The sequence below is a fragment of the Rhinoderma darwinii genome, chromosome 12 (assembly GCF_050947455.1).
Source record: "Rhinoderma darwinii isolate aRhiDar2 chromosome 12, aRhiDar2.hap1, whole genome shotgun sequence".
NCBI lineage: Eukaryota > Metazoa > Chordata > Amphibia > Anura > Rhinodermatidae > Rhinoderma > Rhinoderma darwinii.
In genome coordinates, this window is record NC_134698.1 from 81,637,727 (window position 1) to 81,662,719 (window position 24,993).

The 24,993-nt window shown below is 37.7% G+C and overlaps 1 protein-coding gene across 1 annotated transcript; it reads right to left on the reverse strand.

The window, feature by feature from the left end:
* Positions 1–2,308: 2,308 nt before the first annotated feature.
* Positions 2,309–5,139, reverse strand: LOC142664445 (uncharacterized). Its single transcript, XM_075843508.1, has one exon. The coding sequence runs from the start codon at positions 5,137–5,139 to the stop codon at positions 2,452–2,454; it is 2,688 nt and encodes an 895-aa protein (XP_075699623.1). The 3' UTR covers positions 2,309–2,451.
* Positions 5,140–24,993: the final 19,854 nt, after the last annotated feature.

A 24,993-nucleotide genomic window follows, 5' to 3' on the forward strand; every position in this document is an offset into this window, starting at 1 on the left:
TGACAGAAACATACAAGAAGACGGGGACCAGGTAAGTCTTCAACATTTTAACCCTCTCACTATAGGTCAGCCTCCAATTTCTCCATCGCTGAACCTTTGCATTTCCGGCTTCCAATTTCTGCTCCCAATTTAGTTTGGCATTATCATCCCTCCCAAATTTAATTCCCAGAATCTTAATATCGGTGGAGGCTTTCGCAAATTGTGGCAGATCAAAGTCTGGATCACTGTGCAATACCCAGAAAGCTTCACTCTTCTCAAAGTTGACCAGAGACCCAGAGGCCTCAGAGTAGCTTCTGATGGCTGCAGACAACATCTGCACCTCACTAGGCTCAGATATCACTACCGTCACATCATCCGCGTAGGCGACAACACTCAGGGATGAGCAAAGCGGGATCGGTACGCCTCGAAAATCACACCGCTGCAGTAACCGCAGAAATGGGTCTATGGCAAAAACATACAGAAGTGGACTCAACGGGCAACCCTGTCTCACCCCCGACTCAACCCCGAAATTGTCGCCCTGCCAGCCATTGATCAAAGGAAAGCTCTCTGCCTCACAATACAAAGTTTTAAGCCAATCAATAAATTGTCCCGGAACACCGTACTTTAACAAAGTGGCCCATAGATAATCCTGATCTACTCTGTCGAAGGCTTTAGCCTGGTCTAGAGCAACAACATATCTCCCACACCCAAGAGCTTTACATCTCTCAAACATTTCCCTGATGGAGATAACGGCCCCAGAGATGTTCCGCCCTTTTACTGTGCCGAACTGGGAGCCTGCCAACAGTGCTGGGGACAGACAGACCAATCTAGAAAACAGAATTTTTGCCAAAATCTTTCTGTCAACATTCAAGAGGGCAATTGGCCTCCAGTTCTTGATCTCACCAGGGTCTTTACCCTTGGACAGCAAAATCAACGAAGACACTCTCATGGAGGAAGGCATCAGGTGGTTTTCTAGGCAGCTTTTGTACACATTCACCAGAATTGGTGCTAAAAGGTTTTTAAATTTCTTATAAAATTCGGCTGTTATACCGTCCGGACCTGGTGCCTTCTTTTGATGCAAGTTGTTGATGGCCTCAATAACTTCCTCCACTGTCAATTCTGCTGTCAAGGGTGAAAAATCCACATTAGCAGTATCAGGGCTTGGAGTTGCCCTTAAAAATTGAGTCATTTTCTCTTTATCCAATATCTTCTTCTGAAACACGACAGAATAGTAGGATTTCACCACACCCAAAATGCCCTCCCGAGATTCCTGAAGAACACCCTGGGAATCCACCAAACCTGTGACCACTCTGTTTTTTACCTGGTCTTGGCAACTTTCAAACGGATCAGGCTTCCCTAAACGCCCATAATCCCTCTCCAGAAGCAGGGACGTGTACCTACTATACTGATACTGCTTGATCTCAGATTTCAGCCGATCAATCTTTGCTCTGTCATCCTTATCCTCTGAACAAAGTGACTCCAGTTCCCTACGCAGCTTCAGATACTGGCTGTACTTACTCCTGCCTCTATTAATGGACAGTCTCTTTAAGAGCGATGCAATGTCCTTCTTGACATCCTCCCACCAGTCAGCAGCACCATCGTAAAAATCTACTCTCTCCAATTGACTTTGCAAAAGGGAGACAACACAACTCTGCACATGACTATCGTCCAAGAGACTAGAGTTAAGTTTCCATAGCCCCCTACCAATGTCTGGCCGTTTAGTGGCTCCTAAGCAGAAACACAGCGCCATATGGTCTGAATAAGGCACCACTTTTTCACTTATCCCAGTAACCATCTCTGTAGCGTTGACAAAAGCCAAATCGATCCTACTGTTCCTGTCCGCACAACAATATGTGAATTTTGGCTTCCTACCACCCTGTGTGAAGACATCACTCAAGCCTGCCTGTAAGATCATTTTATTTAGGACATTCGAGTCCCTGGTCACTGCTCTGCCAGAGGATCTGTCACCTGATGTCCTCGTGACATTGAAATCCCCAGCCATCACCACAGGAACAGAGGTAAAGACATATGGTTTCACATCATTAAAAAGCTGGACCCTGTCGGTCACTGTCTGTGGGCCATATATATTAATGAGTCGGAGCCTTCTACCGTGGATTGTAACTTCCAGAACCAGACACCGTCCCATACACACCTCCGTTAACCTATGTACAGTCACATCATTGGTGTTAAACAGTATAGCGACCCCGGCATAAGGCTCCACAGCCAGTGACCAGAAAGAAGGACCGGACCTCCACTCTCTCTCCGCCTCACGTATAAGCCCTATTGTGGTTAAACGAGTCTCTTGTAAGAAGATGACATCTGCATCCAGATATCGGAGATGATCATAGACTGTAAACCTCGTCTTCCTCACTTTAATACTGTTTACATTGCTGGAAGCAACTTTTAAGGAAAACCCGGCCATCAGAGCACAACACAAAAAGAAAAGCAAATAAATGACCCCCATCATAATGGCTAAGAATTGGGGTCACTCTGCCGACCACCTGTTTCCATATCCAACGGTCCTGGGGTTTCTACAGTGCAAGGTTTCTTTTTTATTAAGGGATGGTCCCTTGTGTCTTCTTCGTATTCACCATCTATTTTTAATAACTCTCCTTCAAAATCCCCATCTGACTCTGACAGGACACTGAATCTATTAGATACGACCATTACTTCTGGTCTGGTCCCTTTCTTCCTGCCTCTTACCTCCTCTCCCTCAGGCTTACGAGAGGACGTGTCTTTTTTTTTCCTCTTATTCTGCATACCCCTCCTTTCCTCAGATGGTAATGCAGAAGAAGAGGCTGCCGGTGGCTGGTCACGAGGGACAACTTCCATGGTCTCCTGTGTACTGTCCGACTGCTGGTGTTCTGGACCTGGATGACCTGACTCCTGCTGGACCTCCTGTCTGGTCATTATTGACCCTGACATTAGAGCCTCCTCCTCTACAGCGTCCGTCTCAGTCATAAACTCCTCAACCGGAATCTGTTTACAGATATTGTGCCACGCGTCAGGACAGTCCCTGTGCGGGTGACCCACCCTCCCACACAGATTACATCGGACATTCTGACAGTTGGAACTTAGATGGCCAACTTCACCGCACAGGTTGCACTTTACCACGGTGCAGATGTTTGCCAGGTGACCGGTCTTACCACACTTGAAGCACTTTCTGGGTTGACCAGGATAAAAGCAAACACCCTTTTCTCTCCCAATGAAGAAGGAATTGGGTAAATGTAAAGTCACATTGTTATGCTGGCGCAGTTTTACCAGAACCCTCCACCCTCCAGTCCAGATACCATCAGCGTCTCTGTTCTTGGTCAGGTCAGACACCAGGTCACAGTGCCGCCTGAGCCAGACCACAATATCCTGGGGAGGAACAGCTTCATTCCAAAAGATGATGTTGACACCAACGGTATCTGGCTTGGACACTGGAATAAAGCTAAATTTGTCCCAACCGGTTTTGTCCCTGAACTTGGAAAAATGTGCCCAGAATCTATCCAAGTCAGGCGTAAGCTTAAAGCTGACATCGTAGCCCTGTCTGTCTGGTAGATTTATTACTGCCAAGATATTTGCTGGCACAAAACCCATCTGGTGACATAGAAGTTCTCGGACCACAAACCTCCTATCTGGAAGGTCCTCCTTGGCGCCCTTGTGCTTGAACCTAACCACATTCCTCCTTTTAAAGGCCTGGCCTGTATAGCTAGCGCCAGAGGTAAAAGATGGAGCACCGCGGCTCCAGGCATTTCTGGGAGGAGGCTGGCGGGTCTCACTGTCCTGACTTATAGGGCGAGTGTCTGCTCTAGAGGGGTCTGTCACACCTTGTGTACTTACAATTAGAGGGGGGAAATCAAGCACATTATTCTGAACATCTTCTGACCCATCAACCTCTATGTCATCATCAGATAAACCTACATCATACACAAGCCGTGCGTTCCCTCCAACCAACAACCCTTCAGGTACATTCCCACTCCCCCCAGTCTGTGCCCCAGCAGTACAGCTCTGCTGTGTCAGCGCATCATCCTGACCCATGGATGAACGTCCACTGTCCTGTTGTGCTGAGCATCCTGGGACTTGTGGTGCCTGTGCTAGTATCCGACTTCCATGCCCCTGTTCAGACACAGCTGCAGATTTTTGCCGTTTTTCTTTCTCCTCTTTCTGTGCGTCCGCTTCTAGAAATGAGAACCTTGCAGGTTGCAGCACTAGTCTGGTCTCTGGCCGGGGATCATCTGGGAAAATATCTGACCCCGAGTCCGCCTCAGAGAATCTGAACTCTGGATCAAAGTTCTGTCTGTCGGTCATACTAGAAAATCGTTCCTTGTTTTTATAGGATTCTGCGAGTGGCCCCATCATCTCCAGGACACCGTCCATCTCCCCCACCACTTGTGCGAGTTGCATCCCGAGTGAGTAAAGCTGAGCAGCATATACGGCTTCATTCTTAGGATTGGCGTTCTTCAGTTTATATACACAGTCAATTTGTATTTGCAGCATTTGTTTTTGGCTCTGTAACTCTCCCATCCTCCTCACCAGAGCAGGGATTTCCTCCGCCAGTTGCAGCTCAGGCGCACGCTCTGTCTCTTTAGACTGTGGGCTCTGCTGGTGCAGGATCTCAGGCTGTCTGAATGCCGCTGACCCCTCCAGATTAACCGTCCCAGCTCCACTGGTCTCACCCCCTGCTGGATCACACTCTCCAAGGCTTGTAACAGTTGTAGAAACACCTTGAGTATTCCTTGCAGGTTTTGCCTCCACAGACTTTTCAATGTTTTTACTGCTGCTAGACCTTGTGCGGCCTGAGCACGCCACGCTGGCCACCCATTCACTCTGCTGCAATGTCAGTCTCTCCAGGGATGTTCTCCGCTGTCTGGATGCTGGAGGGGTGAGCTGCACCCCAGGTGCCTGCAATGTGCTCTGCCCCCCCAGTGCTTCACTCTCACAAGTACTTTTTACTGCTGCAACATTAGCTTTACTCACTTTACATTCTTCATCTTCCTTCCTTGTGCTGCTGGAGCTTCCATTCTGAATGTTACACTGCTCAACATTCACTTTGGGACTTGTATCCACATTAGAAAGAGCCTGGGAGTTTTCTCCCAGTAGAGGCCTGGAAGCCTGGGCCTTGCGTGGGGAGAGTCCCCGCCCGGGGTGGCCCCGCCCTGGGCTATCTCCAGACATGAGGAGAGCTACAGACACACAACCTCACAGCAAGGAGGCAGTATTATAGTAGTTATATTCTTGTATATAGGGGCAGTATTATAGTAGTTATATTCTTGTATATAGGGGCAGTACTATAGAGTTATATTCTTGTATATAGGGGGCAGTATTATAGTAGTTATATTCTTGTATATAGGGGGCAGTACTATAGTAGTTATATTCTTGTATATAGGAGGCAGTATTATAGTAGTTATATTCTTGTATATAGGGGCAGTATTATAGTAGTTATATTCTTGTATATAGGGGCAGTACTATAGAGTTATATTCTTGTATATAGAGGCAGTATTATAGTAGTTATATTCTTGTATATAGGGGGCAGTACTATAGTAGTTATATTCTTGTATATAGGGGGCAGTATTATAGTAGTTATATTCTTGTATATAGGGGGCAGTATTATAGTAGTTATATTCTTATATATAGGAGCAGTATTATAGTAGTTATATTCTTGTATATAGGGGCAGTATTATAGTAGTTATATTCTTGTATATAGGAGGCAGTATTATAGTAGTTATATTCTTGTATATAGGGGCAGTATTATAGTAGTTATATTCTTGTATATAGGGGCAGTATTATAGTAGTTATTATAGTAGTTATTATAGTAGTTATTATAGTAGTTATTATAGTAGTTATTATAGTAGTTATAGTCTTGTATATAGGGAGCAGTATTATAGTACTTATATTCTTGTATATAGGGGCAGTATTATAGTAGTTATATTCTTGTATATAGGAGCAGTATATAGTAGTTATATTCTTGTATATAGGAGCAGTATTATAGTAGTTAAAAACTTTGAATCCTTGGGGATTGAATAATGAAATTAAATTTAACATGTTCCTTTAAACGGTTGGGGTCTGAAAGATTGCTCCATATCTTCCCCAATTTTTAGTACTTTGGAATCAGTTGGTTCTATATATATATTATCTTTGATATAAAAAAATGTTGGATTAAAAGAAAGGAATCCTCTCTATGTTACCTTTGGAGGATGATCTAGGATAATTGTTTGTGAAATTCTTGGGGGAAAAAAATCTTTTTGAATTTAATATAAAAATCTCTGGTCCTGTTATTGAAATCTGAAAGTTTAACCCTAAATTGCCTCTTCATCTGGATAACTTATATATCTTTTATTCAATTATAATCTTCCTTTATTGGTATGATTGTGGGTAACATTATTCCCAATATAAAATGATCAATCTATTGGATAAAAAATCTCAAATGGGTGGGATGGCTCCTGTTAGTCATCATAGCTCTTTTTATGCATATATTCAATGTGATGTAATTCAATAGTTAAATTTACACACTTAGATTTATTGTATTGGGTTTGATTCTGCTTTGGGGGCGGTGGGGACCCGGGTGCTGATGCCTTAACTGGTAATAGTTCTCCGTCCCTGCCTCCCCTAAGGTATCATCTGTATCTCATATATTTTCTTGTATTGTTGAATATAGTTCATATACATACATGTGCTGAAAGAACTGAACAGGTTTCATCTTCCGTTACAATGGGGGATCTCCTTTTGATGTAGAAAAAATATTTTCCTCCATAAATCCATCGTAAAGTCTGTACAGTAATGGCTAACCGTATTAGCGGAAGATTTAATTTTATTAATAAAATCTAGGCAGTAATGGTATTTAAATTTAACGATTGATCTCATTTTTGACCAAGTAGAGACACATCACTGATTACCCTCCTCCGGATAAATATTAAATATTTTCTATGTATTTTGATCTTTTGGATATTCTAATTGCTGGTTTGAATATATAAATTCTTTTGTCTGTTATTTAAATTGAGAGATATACATCATGGCGGCATTTCATGCAAGAGTTAAATATATAATATCCACAAGATCTTTATGTGAAACATTATGTTTTTGATTATGGAACCAATGAATGAAGTTGGGACACTATATAAATATAGTGTGATTGGTAGTAATTGTCAAACTGCTCTGAAGAAATCCCGTTCAGGGATGAAACGCGTCAGCTGTGTTAATCAATGGGGCGGGTAGTGACGTCCTAACCCTGCCCAGAGAATACCTGTCCAGTTTTGAAGACCTTCTGTGGAAAGGAACATACGTTGGAACCATTACCTATTCGGCTGCCGGCGTGCGATTCTGCCCGGCTTGGTCTGTTCCTCTTGGAGTGCCTTCTTTTCGTCTGAAATTTCAGTGCATGATCCTGCATTTCTGGGCTTCTATCCCAGTGAGTACAATGGTTGTTACCAGCATGGATCTATAGAGGAAGGCGCCAAGAGAAGTAATTGTGGAGTCGTGGCTGTTTTTAAATCAATTGTGTGACCATACAGGTGAATTTTCCTCCTGAGGAGATCTACTATACTTTCTACATCGGAGTAAATTATCTCCTTGCATGGTCTTCCTGGCACTTATTGGATGTCGGAGGTGAAGGTAAAAATCCATTGAAAAGCTTATAATATCAAAAAGTTTTTTTCTTCGAACACTCAACTGCCTGAGAGCTACATACAGACTCGTGGGTCTGGGAAAGAGACTTCCTATTGTGATCAGCTTTGAATTGGAATTATCCATCTACTTGATGAGAGTGAAAAAAACGTGCTTATAACCACATTTATTCAATTAATGAGGCCATTTTTATTGTTGAGAGCCAAATCATATTACATACGTAGGTAGAAAATATCTTCCTTATTAATATCACTAACAGTAACCTCGAACAGGCCCTTGGGCAATATTTGGATACATAATACATATATGGTTGGAAACCGCAGGTGTGAATACAGTCCAGCGGTTTTCCATTTTGAAATTCAATTGTATAATTGTATAACATATACATCATGTTATATATCCATTTGGTAATATCAATCTTGTCTCGAAGGGCCTATTGTATATTATAACATCAATAGTTACTGTCAAAAGGTCCTTTGGCAACATTATTATACCTTATACATATATGGTTGGAAACCGCAAATGTGAATACAGTCTAGCGGTTTTTCAAGAAATCGTCTTGTTAATGTGTGGTACATATATATATCATACTTTATATTTTTCTTGTAATATTACCTATATTCTGAAGGCTTATTACATGTTATATGATTAACCATTGTTCTAAACAGGTTTCTTGGTATTTCTGATACACATTGAATATATGTTTGGAAACCGCAGGTGTGAACATATCATGGCGGTTTTCCTATTGGAAACTCTTTTGTAAAATGGTTTGAAACACATATATTATGTCACACAATTATTAGGTTATACTACTTGTGTTTTGAATAATACTCGTATGTTCTTTCCCTGGCCAGGAGATTTCTCTTTTTAAATTGTTTTTTGTATATGTATAAATTTACTCTTTCCGGTATTATCTGGAGTCAAGAAATAAAATAATTATTCAATTTTATTGAGCCCAAGAGTGCCTATTTACATTTCTGAATCTCTTTTTTCTTTTTTCTTTTCTATTTAATTCATATCAGGAATGGCACCGTGCTATATTATATTGCAATTTTGGGTTCTTTAGGTATGGTTTGTAAAAACCACATCTGTTTTTCTTTATATGCAGTATTATAGTAGTTATATTCTTGTATATAGGGGCAGTATTATAGTAGTTATATTCTTGTATATAGGGGGCAGTATTATAGTAGTTATATTCTTGTATATAGGGACAGTATTATAGTAGTTATATTCTTGTATATAGGGGCAGTATTATAGTAGTTATATTATTGTATATAGGAGCAGTATTATAGTAGTTATATTCTTGAATATAGGGGGCGGTATTATAGTAGTTATATTCTTGTATATAGGAGCAGTATTATAGTAGTTATATTCTTGTATATAGGAGGCAGTATTATAGTAGTTATATTCTTGTATATAGGGGGCAGTATTATAGTAGTTATATTCTTGTATATAGGGGGCAGTATTATAGTAGTTATATTCTTGTATATAGGAGCAGTATTATAGTAGTTATATTCTTGTATATAGGGGCAGTATTATAGTAGTTATATTCTTGTATAAAGGGGCAGTATTATAGTAGTTATATTCTTGTATATAGGGGGTAGTATTATAGTAGTTATATTCTTGTATATAGGAGCAGTATTATAGTAGTTATATTCTTGTATATAGGAGGCAGTATTATAGTAGTTATATTCTTGTATATAGGAGCAGTATTATAGTAGTTATATTCTTGTATATAGGGGGCAGTATTATAGTAGTTATATTCTTGTATATAGGGGGCAGTATTATAGTAGATATATTCTTGTATATAGGGGCAGTATTATAGTAGTTATATTATTGTATATAGGGGCAGTATTAGGGCATGACCACACATGGCGGAATTCCTCCGCAACTGTCCGCATCAATGCCGCACCTAATCCGGGTTGCGGATTACGGCTGCGGATCTGCACAAAATGTGCAGAAAATTGATGCGGACTAGCTGCTGCGGACTGCGGGAAAAGTGCTTCCCTTCACCCTATCAGTGCAGGATAGAGAGAAGGGACAGCACTTTCCCTAGTGAAAGTAAAAGAAATTCATACTTACCGCCCGTTGTCTTTATGACGCGTCCCTCCTTCGGCATCCAGCCCGACCTTCCTGGATGACGCGCCAGTCCATGTGACCGCTGCAGCCTGTGCTTGGCCTGTGATTGGCTGCAGCCGTCACTTAGACTGAAACGTCATCCTGGGAGGCCGGACTGGAGACAGAAACAGGGAGTTCTCGGTAAGTACGAACTTCATTTTTTTTTACAGATACATGTATATTGGGATCGGTAGTCACTGTCCCGGGTGCAGAAACAGTTACTGCCGATCGCGTAACTCTTTCAGCACCCTGGACAGTGACTATTTACTGACGTCTCCTAGCAACGCTCCCGTCATTACGGGAGCCCCATTGACTTCCTCAGTCTGGCTGTAGACCTAGAAATACATAGGTCCAGCCAGAATGAAGAAATGTCAAGTAAAAAAAGCAAGACGCATCCGCAGCACACATGACATGTGCATGACAGCTGCGGACTTCATTGCGGAACTTTGAATCTCCATTGAAGTCAATGGAGAAATTCCGCCATGAGTCCGCCACTGCTCCGCAACAGACAGAGCATGCTGCGGACACCAAATTCCGCTCCGCAGCCTATGCTCCGCAGCGGAATTGTACGCATCGTGTAAACGAACACTGCTAAATTAAAGTGAAAGTCAATGTAGAAACGGCTCCGCTGCGGATTAACGCTGCGGAGTGTCCGCAGCGGAATTTAAGTGCAATTCCGCCATGTGTGAACCCGCCCTAATAGTTGTTATAGTGTTGTATATAGGGGCAGTATTATAGTTGTTATATTCTTGTATATAGGGGCAGTATTATAGTAGTTATATTCTTGTATATAGGGGGCAGTATTATAGTAGTAATATTCTTGTATATAGAGGGCAGTATTATAGTAGTTATATTCTTGTATATAGGGGCAGTATTATAGTAGTTATATTCTTGTATATAGGGAGCAGTATTATAGTAGTTATATTCTTGTATATAGGGGCAGTATTATAGTAGTTATATTCTTGTATATAGGGGGCAGTATTATAGTAGTTATATTCTTGTATATAGAGGGCAGTATTATAGTAGTTATATTCTTGTATATAGGGGCAGTATTATAGTAGTTATCTTCTTGTATATAGGGGCAGTATTATAGTAGGTATATTCTTGTATATAGGGGCAGTATTATAGTAGTTATATTCTTATACATAGGGGGCAGTATTATAGTAGTTATATTCTTGTATATAGGGGGCAGTATTATAGTCGTTATATTCTTGTATATAGGAGCAGTATTATAGTAGTTATATTCTTGTATATAGGGGCAGTATTATAGTAGTTATATTCTTGTATATAGGGGGTAGTATTATCGTAGTTATATTCTTGTATATAGGAGCAGTATTATAGTAGTTATATCCTTGTATATAGGGGGCAGTATTATAGTAGTTATATTCCTGTATATAGGGGGCAGTATTATAGTAGTTATATTCTTGTATATAGGGGGCAGTATTATAGTAGTTATATTCTTGTATATAGGGGCAGTATTATAGTAGTTATATTCTTGTATATAGGGGGTAGTATTATCGTAGTTATATTCTTGTATATAGGAGCAGTATTATAGTAGTTATATTCTTGTATATAGGGGGCAGTATTATAGTAGTTATATTCTTGTATATAGGGGCAGTATTATAGTAGTTATATTCTTGTACATAGGGAGCAGTATTATAGTAGTTATATTCTTGTATATAGGGAGCAGTATTATAGTAGTTATATTCTTGTATATAGGGGCAGTATTATAGTAGATATATTCTTGTATATAGGGGTAGTATTATAGTAGTTATATTCTTGTATATAGGAGCAGTATTATAGTAGTTATATTCTTGTATATAGGGAGCAGTATTATAGTAGTTATATTCTTGTATATAGGGGGCAGTATTATAGTAGTTATATTCTTGTATATAGGGGCAGTATTATAGTAGTTATATTCTTGTATATAGGGGGCAGTATTATAGTAGTTATATTCTTGTATATAGGGAGCAGTATTATAGTAGTTATATTCTTGTATATAGGGGGCAGTATTATAGTAGATATATTCTTGTATATAGGGGTAGTATTATAGTGGTTATATTCTTGTATATAGGGGCAGTATTATAGTAGTTATATTCTTGTGTATAGGGGCAGTATTATAGTAGTTATATTCTTGTATATAGGGGGCAGTATTATAGTAGTTATATTCTTGTATATAGGGGGCAGTATTATAGTAGTTATATTCTTGTATATAGGGGCAGTAATATAGTCGTTATATTCTTGTATATAGGGAGCAGTATTATAGTAGTTATATTATTGTATATAGGGGGCAGTATTATAGTGATTATATTCTTGTATATAGGGGGCAGTATTATAGTAGTTATATTATTGTACATAGGGGGCAGTATAATAATAGGTGCTCTTTTAGAACGATCTGATAAGATGGAAATCTCGGTGTGCTTAAATGGACAAGTGCTGAGTATTTGTGTAGGGCGCATTGCTGGCAGCGTGTGGCACGATACAAATGCAGATGGAATGGGGACTTATAAAATTTACATTGCTCTTTAGTCTTTTTAGATGGTGTGTGATTGGCGGTGAATGGAGGTTTTGTGCCATAACTCAATCATTCCTATAATCACTACATTGTGCATTGTTCGGGCTCAGTGAGCCCCATGGAGGATGAAATAACCCGAGCGCACATTAAATTCAATCTTCTGTTTCCAGACTAGGACGTGACATCTTTACGGCCGTGTATTACAAATATTATTGAGGTCGGGATTACCCTGATTGCTCATTTTTTTGTGGCCGTATTTAAATGTTTTGACATAATTCTGTGCACCGTACATTAAACATTTTATGCCCTTGTAATCCTTAAGATCAGGCTGAAAGTTGCCACAAAGTAAATGTTATGACCCAAATGGATGATTTTATGGTCTGCAGAGGGGCAGAAAATAAACCTGATCAGGTGACACGGGACAAAATCACTTCCTTTTCTCAATAAGTGGAAAATCAAACAACTGGAAGAAGTGGAATTTGAGCTTTTTTCCAGGGTTACGGCTCAAAACCATCACCGGCTATTTATACACGTGCAAGTACACAAAATAAGTCACAGGTTTTTGAAAAGACCCTTTACTGACTCTGAGGTGACACCAACAAAGGATACAAGGCCATAAAATCATTGTGTAAGTACATGAACGTCTTATCCCAGTAGAAAATGTCTGCACAGGTAAACTAAGGACGAACCAATAAAATAATAAGATAAGAGTACACTATGAGGGAAGCCGCCTTACAAATGTAAAACTATATAACAAAATATTTTTATAAATATTAATTTGAAGCCAAATTCTATAAATACAATGTTTCATAGGTACTTATATTTTTCTGTAATCTATATTTCCTTTTCGTGTGCTCTACCTTATTTCCCTACGTAAAAAAAAACTATAACTACTATAATACTGCTCCTATATACAAGAATATAACTACTATAATACTGCTCCTATATACAAGAATATAACTACTATAATACTGCTCCTATATACAAGAATATAACTACTATAATACTGCCCCCTATATACAAGAATATAACTACTATAATACTGCCCACTATATACAAGAATATAACTACTATAATACTGCTCCTATATACAAGAATATAACTACTGTAATACTGCCCCTATATACAAGAATATAACTACTATAATACTGCCCCCTATATACAAGAATATAACTACTATAATACTGCCCCCTATATACAAGAATATAACTACTGTAATACTGCCCCTATATACAAGAATATAACTACTATAATACTGCTCCTATATACAAGAATATAACTACTATAATACTGCCCCCTATATACAAGAATATAACTACTATAATACTGCCTCCTATATACAAGAATATAACTACTATAATACTGCCCCCTATATACAAGAATATAACTACTATAATACTGCCCCCTATATACAAGAATATAACTACTATAATACTGTCCCTATATACAAGAATATAACTACTATAATACTGTATCCTATATACAAGAATATAACTACTATAATACTGCTCCTATATACAAGAATATAACTACTATAATACTGCCCCTATATACAAGAATATAACTACTATAATACTGCCCCTATATACAAGAATATAACTACTATAATACTGCTCCTATATACAAGAATATAACTACTATAATACTGCCCCTATATACAAGAATATAACTACTATAATACTGTCCCTATATACAAGAATATAACTACTATAATACTGTATCCTATATACAAGAATATAACTACTATAATACTGCTCCTATATACAAGAATATAACTACTATAATACTGCCCTCTATATACAAGAATATAACTACTATAATACTGCCCCTATATACAAGAATATAACTACTATAATACTGCCCCTATGTACAAGAATATAACATCTATAATACTGCTCCCTATATACAAGAATATAATTACTATAATACTGCCCCTATATACAAGAATATAACTACTATAATACTGCCCCTATATACAAGAATATAACTACTATAATACTGTCCCCTATATACAAGAATATAACTACTATAATACTGCCCCTATATACAGGAATATAACTACTATAATACTGCTCCTATATACAAGAATATAACTACTATAATACTGCCCCTTATATACAAGAATATAACTACTATAATACTGCCCCCTATATACAAGAATATAACTACTATAATACTGCTCCTATATACAAGAATATAACTACTATAATACTGCTCCTATATACAAGAATATAACTACTATAATACTGCCCCTATATACAAGAATATAACTACTATAATACTGCTCCTATATACAAGAATATAACTACTATAATACTGCCCCTATATACAAGAATATAACTACTATAATACTGCCCCCTATATACAAGAATATAACTACTATAGTACTGTCTCCTATATACAAGAATATAACTACTATAATACTGCTCCTATATACAAGAATATAACTACTATATTACTGCCTCTATATACAAGAATATAACTACTATAATACTGCCCTCTATATACAAGAATATAACTACTATAATACTGCCCCCTATATACAAGAATATAACTACTATAAGGCTGGGTTCACACGTGGCGGAATTTCACTTAAATTCCGCTGCGGACACTCCGCAGCGTTAATCCGCAGCGGAGCCGTTTGTCCATGACTTACACTTTAATTCAGCAGTGTTCGTTTAGACGAGGCGTAAAATTCCGCTGCGGAGCATAGGCTGCGGAGCGGAATTTGGTGTCCGCAGCATGCTCTGTCTGTTGCGGAGCAGTGGCGGACTCATGGCGGAATTTCTCCATTGACTTCAATGGAGATTCTAATTTCCGCAATGAAGTCCGCAGCTGTCATGCACATGTTATGTGTGCTGCGGATCCGTCTTGCTTTTTTAACTTGACATTTCTTCATTCTGGCTGGACCTATGTATTTCTAGGTCTACAGCCAGACTGAGGAAGTCAATGGGGCTCCCGTAATGACGGGAGCGTTGCTAGGAGACGTCTGTAAATAGTCACTGTCCAGGGTGCTGAAAGAGTTAAGCGATCGGCAGTAACTGTTTCTGCACCCGGGACAGTGACTACCGATCCCAATATACAGCAACCTGTAAAAAAATATAAGTTCATACTTACCGAGAACTCCCTGCTTCTGTCTCCAGTCCGGCCTCCCAGGATGACGTTTCAGTCTAAGAGACGGCTGCAGCCAATAACAGGCTAATAACAGGCTGCAGCGGTCACATGGACTGGCGCGTCATCCAGGGAGGTCGGGCTGGATGCCGAAGGAGGGACGCGTCACCAAGACAACGGGCGGTAAGTATGAATTTCTTTGACTTTCACAAGGGAAAGTGCTGTCCCTTCTCTCTATCCTGCACTGATAGGGAGAAGGGAAGTACTTTTACCGCAGTCCGCAGCAGCTAGTCCGCATCAATTTACTGCACATTTTGTGCAGATCCGCAGCAGAATCTGCAACGCAGATTCTGTGCGGCATTGATGCGGACAGTTGCGGAGGAAATCCGCCACGTGTGGTCATGCCCTAATACTGCTCCTATATACAAGAATATAACTATTATAATACTGCTCCTATATACAAGAATATAACTACTATAATACTGCCCCCTATATACAAGAATATAACTACTATAATACTGCTCCTATATACAAGAATATAACTACTATAATACTGCCTCCTATATACAGGAATATAACTACTATAATACTGCCCCTATATACAAGAATATAACTACTATAATACTGCCCCCTATATACAGGAATATAACTACTATAATACTGCTCCTATATACAAGAATATAACTACTATAATACTGCCCCCTATATACAAGAATATAACTACTATAATGCTGCCCCTATATACAAGAATATAACTACTATAATACTGCCCCCTATATACAAGAATATAACTACCATAATACTGCCCCCTATATACAAGAATATAACTACTATAATACTGCTCCTATATACAAGAATATAACTACTATAATACTGCCCCCTATATACAAGAATATAACTACCATAATACTGCCCCCTATATACAAGAATATAACTACTATAATACTGCTCCTATATACAAGAATATAACTACCATAATACTGCCTCCTATATACAAGAATATAACTACTATAATACTGCCCCCTATATACAAGAATATAACTACTATAATACTGCCCCTATATATAAGAATATAACTACTATAATACTGCCCCTATATACAAGAATATAACTACTATAATACTGCCCCCTATATACAAGAATATAACTACTATAATACTGCCCCCTATATACAAGAATATAACTACTATAATACTGCCCCTATATATAAGAATATAACTACTATAATACTGCCCCCTATATACAAGAATATAACTACTATAAGGGCATGCCCAGACGTGGCAGAGTTCTGCATATCGCCGCGTCTGGGTTGACAACCAGCGGTGACAGCTGCACACCTCACAGCCGCTTTCTACATTGCTGCTCTCTGGGCAGACAGCGGCGTGTAGGTGCGCTTGTACTCACAACTGCCTATTAATAACGCAGCAAGAACGCTGGATGTGCATGTGGTCAGATTATATTTGCTCACCCAGTTAATGTAGGGCCAATTTTGAGTCCAATCAGCTGCTCGCTGTTTTAACAGTGCAGCAATAATTATAAGAACTACCTCCTAGCACAAAAAACTCTTTTAGCTGACACACTGCTTCAATTGGTAATTGGACTCCAATTTATTTTATATGGAGCCACAATAATTAAAACAATAAAAATATTTTTTCATTTACAGTTCAGCGATGTGTGCATCATAATGGAATATCAGTGACAGTGAAATCACTTAACACAACATTTAGTGAAATCACCTAATATTACACCATTTCCATTCTTGAGCCATGATAGCTGCCTACCATTAACGCAGCACAAGCGCTGGATGTGCATGTGGCCAACATTACAATTACTCATACAGTTTGTGTAGGGCCATTCCAGTCCACTCAGCTGCCTGTTGTTATGAGCCCACCTTTCTAGCACGGGCTAGTTTTTCTAGCTGATACACTGGTCACATTGACAATTTGACCCCATTTCGTCTCATCTGGAGCTACATTCCTTATTTATAGTGCAGTGATACGTGTCACACAGTGGAATATTAGCGTTAGTGAAATCACTCAATATAACATCAATTTCCATTTTCAGGCCAAGGGTATGTGAGTTTGGGGGTCACTCACACATACCAGTTTGCACCAATGGACTTTTAATATTAATTTTAATGCAAATCAATAAAAGTTACTTATTAATTTAACTCTAGACCACATCTGCCCTCTTTTCCCCTTCCTGATTACACTTAGGATTAGATACACAGCTCAGCACTCAGTATTACACATGATAGGATTAGATACAGGGCTCAGCAGTCAGTATTACACATGATAGGATTAGATACAGGGCTCAGCAGACAGTATCACACATGATAGGAATAGATACAGTGGCTCAGCAGACAGTATCACACATGATAGGATTAGATACAGTGGCTCAGCAGAGTATCACACATGATAGGATTAGATACAGTGGCTCAGCAGACAGAATCACATGAAGCTAAGATACACCAGCATGACACATGATGAGCTTAGATACGTCAGGACAGTATCACACATGAGAGGCACAATATAAATATATAATGCTGTAAATGATAATACTTAAGTCACTGTAGGTGTAAAGTCTCCATTATAAACACCCGGCAGAACTCGCCGCATGACCTTCCGTATGTGATGGTTTTATTAGGAGTAATAAATGTATCAATGCCATATTAAAAGGAGACTGCCCGGCCCTGGCATTTATAAGGGGTGAGGCACAGTCCTGGCGGTGATCCGGCTTGTTACATGATAACTCATTGCTGACGCAGCTTCCAGAGTCTATGCATGGCATACAGTATATACACGCACACTGTCATACACTGACCCTATAGCAGTCAGCTCACCCAATACACAGTATACACACAGCCTGTTATACACTCACCCTATACATAGTATACAGTATATACACAGCCTCTCATACACTCACCCTATACATAGTATACAGTATATACACAGCCTCTCATACACTCGCCTTATACATAGTATACAGTATATACACAGCCTCTCATACACTCACCCTATACATAGTATACAGTATATACACAGCCTCTCATACACACCCTATACATAGTATACAGTATATACACAGCCTCTCATACACTCACCTTATACATAGTATACAGTATATACACAGCCTCTCATACACTCACCTTATACATAGTATACAGTATATACACAGCCTCTCATACACTCATCGTATACATGGTATACAGTATATACACAGCCTCTCATACACTCACCCTATACATAGTATACAGTATATACACAGCCTCTCATACACTCACCTTATACATAGTATACAGTATATACACAGCCTCTCATACACTCACCCTATACATAGTATACAGTATATACACAGCCTCTCATACACTCATCGTATACATGGTATACAGTATATACACAGCCTCTCATACACTCACCTTATACATAGTATACAGTATATACACAGCCTCTCATACACTCATCATATACATGGTATACAGTATATACACAGCCTCTCATACACTCACCTTATACATAGTATACAGTATATACACAGCATCTCATACACTCATCCTATACATGGTATACAGTATATACACAGCCTCTCATACACTCACCTTATACATAGTATACTGTATATACACAGCCTCTCATACACTCACCTTATACATAGTATACTGTATATACACAGCCTCTCATACACTCACCCTATACATGGTATACAGTATATACACAGCCTCTCATACACTCACCCTATACATGGTATACAGTATATACACAGCCTCTCATACACTCACCCTATACATGGTATACAGTATATACACAGCCTCTCATATTCACCTTATACCTAGTATACAGTATATACACAGCCTCTCATACACTCACCCTATACATGGTATACAGTATATACACAGCCTCTCATATTCACCTTATACCTAGTATACAGTATATACACATGCTCTCATACACTCGCCCTATACATGGTATACAGTATATACACATCCTCTCATACACTCACCTTATACATAGTATACAGTATATACACATCCTCTCATACACTCACATTATACATAGTATACAGTATATACACAGCCTCTCATACAGTCACCCTATACATAGCGTACAGTATATACACAGCCTCTCATACACTGACCCTATACATAGTATACAGTATATACACTGACCCTATACATAGTATACAGTATATACACAGCCTCTCATACACTGACCCTATACATAGTATACAGTATATACACAGCCTATCATACACTGACCCTATACATAGTATAGAGTATATACACACACAGCCTTTCATACACACCCTAAAGCAGCCAGCTCACCCTGTACATAGTATACAGTATATACACAGTCTCTCATACTCACCCTATACATTGTACGAGAGGATGTGTATATACTGTATACTCTCACCCTATAGCAGACAGATCACCCTATACCTGAAATGTATTCACCTGAACTGCACTCACATTCCGCAGATTCCCGCTGATACTGCACCTGTGGTCATCTGCTCACCAGAATAATAATATACTGTCTAAGCGACATAACATCTTCCTTACACCCAAACTTCATCACTTCAGATCCACACAGAGGTTTCTGCAGGTTTATTTGTAGGTCGTCAGAAATGTGCATATTCTTTAGGGAAGATTAATGAGCAAAATCTCTTCTGTCTATTGATGTATAGATCACAATGTCATACCAGCTGTACATACATAATTATATACAGAAGATGCCCAGGTTACACCAGCATGCTCCATATCACTATATACAAGATATATAACTTATACCAGCTGTACATATATAATTATATACAGAAGATACCCAGGTTATACCAGCATGCTCCACATCACTATATACAAGAAGATGTATAACTTATACCAGCTGTACATATATAATTATATACAGAAGATACCCAGGTTATACCAGCATGCTCCATATCACTATATACAAGAAGATATATAACTTATACCAGCTGTACATATATCATTATATACAGAAGATGTCCAGGTTATACCAGCATGCTCCCTATCACTATATACAAGAAGATGTATAACTTATACCAGCTGTACATATATAATTATATACAGAAGATGCCCAGGTTATACCAGCATGCTCCATATCATTATATACAAGAAGATGTATAACTTATACCAGCTGTACATATATAATTATATACAGAAGATACCCAGGTTATACCAGCATGCTCCATATAACTATATACAAGAAGATGTGTAACTTATACCAGCTGTACATATATAATTATATACAGAAGATACCCAGGTTATACCAGCATGCTCCATATCACTATATACAAGAAGATGTATAACTTATACCAGCTGTATATATATAATTATATACAGAAGATACCCAGGTTATACCAGCATGCTCCATATCACTATATACAAGAAGATGTATAACTTATACCAGCTGTACATATATAACTCTATAGAGAAGATACCAGGTTATACCAGCATGCTCCATATCACTATATACAAGAAGATGTATAACTTATACCAGCTGTACATATATAATTATATACAGAAGATACCAGGTTATACCAGCATGCTCCATATCACTATATACAGGAAGATGTATAATTTATACCAGCTGTACATATATAAATATATAGAGAAGATACCCAGGTTATACCAGCATGCTCCATATCACTATATACAAGAAGATGTATAACTTGTACCAGCTGTACATATATAATTATATACAGAATATACCCAGGTTATACCAGCATGCTCCATATCACTATATACAAGAAGATGTATAGCTTATACCAGCTGTACATATATAATTATATACAGCAGATACCCAGGTTATACCAGCATGCTCCATATCACTATATACAGGAAGATATATAACTTATACCAGCTGTACATATATAATTATATACAGAAGATACCCAGGTTATACCAGCATGCTCCATATCACTATATACAAGATGTATAACTTATACCAGCTGTACATATATAATTATATACAGAAGATACCCAGGTTATAGCAGCATGCTCCATATCACTATATACAAGAAGATGTATAATTTATACCAGCTGTACATATATAATTATATACAGAGGATACCCAGGTTATACAAGCATGGTCCATATCACTATATACAAGAAGATGTATAACTTATACCAGCTGTACATATATCATTATATACAGAAGATACCCAGGTTATACCAGCATGCTCCATATCACTATATACAAGAAGATGTATAATTTATACCAGCTGTACATATATAATTATATACAGAGGATACCCAGGTTATACAAGCATGGTCCATATCACTATATACAAGAAGATGTATAACTTATACCAGCTGTACATATATCATTATATACAGAAGATACCCAGGTTATACCAGCATGCTCCATATCACTATATACAGGAAGATGTATAACTAATACCAGCTAAACATATATAATTATATACAGAAGATACCCAGGTTATACCAGCATGCTCCATATCACTATATACAGGAAGATGTATAACTTATACCAGCTGTACATATATAATTATATACAGAAGATACCCAGGTTATACCAGCATGCTCCATATCACTATATACAAGAAGATGTATAACTTATACCAGCTGCACATATATAATTATATACAGAAGATACCCAGGTTATACCAGCATGCTCCATATCACTATATACAAGATGTATAACTTATACCAGCTGTACATATATAATTATATACAGAACATACCCAGGTTATACCAGCATGCTCCATATCACTATATACAAGAAGATGTATAACTTATACCAGCTGTACATATATAATTATATACAGAAGATACCCAGGTTATACCAGCATGCTCCATATCACTATATACAGGAAGATGTGTAACTTATACCAGCTGTACATATATAATTATATACAGAAGATACCCAGGTTATACCAGCATGCTCCATATCACTATATACAAGAAGATGTACAACTTATACCAGCTGTACATATATAATTATATACAGGAGACACCCAGGTTATACCAGCATGCTCCATATCACTATATACAAGAAGATGTATAACTTATACCAGCTGCACATATATAATTATATACAGAAGATACCCAGGTTATACCAGCATGCTCCATATCACTATATACAAGAAGATTTATAACTTATACCAGCTGTACATATATAATTATATACAGAAGACACCCAGGTTATACCAGCATGCTCCATATCACTATATACAAGAAGATGTATAACTTATACCAGCTGCACATATATAATTATGTACAGAAGATACCCAGGTTATACCAGCATGCTCCATATCACTATATACAAGAAGATGTACAACTTATACCAGCTGTACATATATAATTATATACAGGAGACACCCAGGTTATACCAGCATGCTCCATATCACTATATAGAAGAAGATGTATAACTTATACCAGCTGTACATATATAATTATATACAGAAGATACCCAGGTTATACCAGCATGCTCCATATCACTATATACAAGAAGATGTATAACTTATACCAGCTGTACCTATATAATTATATACAGGAGATACCCAGGTTAAACCAGCATGCTCCATATCACTATATACAAGAAGATGTATAACTTATACCAGCTGTACATATATAATTATATACAGAAGATACCCAGGTTATACCAGCATGCTCCATATCACTATATACAAGAAGATGTATAACTTATACCAGCTGTACATATATAATTATATACAGAAGATACCCAGGTTATACCAGCATGCTCCATATCACTATATACAAGAAGATGTATAACTTATACCAGCTGTACATATATAATTATATACAGAAGACGCCCAGGTTATACCAGAATGCTCCATATCACTATATACAAGAAGATGTATAACTTATACCAGCTGTACATATATAATTATATACAGGAGATACCCAGGTTATACCAGCATGCTCCATATCACTATATACAGGAAGATGTATAACTTATACCAGCTGTACATATATCATTATATACAGAAGATACCCAGGTTATACCAGCATGCACCATATCACTATATACAAGAAGATGTATAACTTATACCAGCTGTACATATATAGTTATATACAGGAGATACCCAGGTTATACCAGCATGCTCCATATCACTATATACAAGAAGATGTATAACTTATACCAGCTGTACATATATAATTATATACAGGAGATACCCAGGTTATACCAGCATGCTCCATATCACTATATACAAGAAGATGTATAACTTATACCAGCTGTACATATATAATTATATACAGAAGATACCCAGGTTATACCAGCTGTACATATATAATTATATACAGAATATACCCAGGTTATACCAGCATGCTCCATATCACTATATACAAGAAGATGTATAATTTATACCAGCTGTACATATATAATTATATACAGAGGATACCCAGGTTATACAAGCATGGTCCATATCACTATATACAAGAAGATGTATAACTTATACCAGCTGTACATATATCATTATATACAGAAGATACCCAGGTTATACCAGCATGCTCCATATCACTATATACAGGAAGATGTATAACTAATACCAGCTAAACATATATAATTATATACAGAAGATACCCAGGTTATACCAGCATGCTCCATATCACTATATACAGGAAGATGTATAACTTATACCAGCTGCACATATATAATTATATACAGAAGATACCCAGGTTATACCAGCATGCTCCATATCACTATATACAAGAAGATGTATAACTTATACCAGCTGCACATATATAATTATATACAGAAGATACCCAGGTTATACCAGCATGCTCCATATCACTATATACAAGATGTATAACTTATACCAGCTGTACATATATAATTATATACAGAACATACCCAGGTTATACCAGCATGCTCCATATCACTATATACAAGAAGATGTATAACTTATACCAGCTGTACATATATAATTATATACAGAAGATACCCAGGTTATACCAGCATGCTCCATATCACTATATACAGGAAGATGTGTAACTTATACCAGCTGTACATATATAGTTATATACAGGAGATACCCAGGTTATACCAGCATGCTCCATATCACTATATACAAGAAGATGTATAACTTATACCAGCTGTACATATATAATTATATACAGGAGATACCCAGGTTATACCAGCATGCTCCATATCACTATATACAAGAAGATGTATAACTTATACCAGCTGTACATATATAATTATATACAGAAGATACCCAGGTTATACCAGCTGTACATATATAATTATATACAGAATATACCCAGGTTATACCAGCATGCTCCATATCACTATATACAAGAAGATGTATAATTTATACCAGCTGTACATATATAATTATATACAGAGGATACCCAGGTTATACAAGCATGGTCCATATCACTATATACAAGAAGATGTATAACTTATACCAGCTGTACATATATCATTATATACAGAAGATACCCAGGTTATACCAGCATGCTCCATATCACTATATACAGGAAGATGTATAACTAATACCAGCTAAACATATATAATTATATACAGAAGATACCCAGGTTATACCAGCATGCTCCATATCACTATATACAGGAAGATGTATAACTTATACCAGCTGCACATATATAATTATATACAGAAGATACCCAGGTTATACCAGCATGCTCCATATCACTATATACA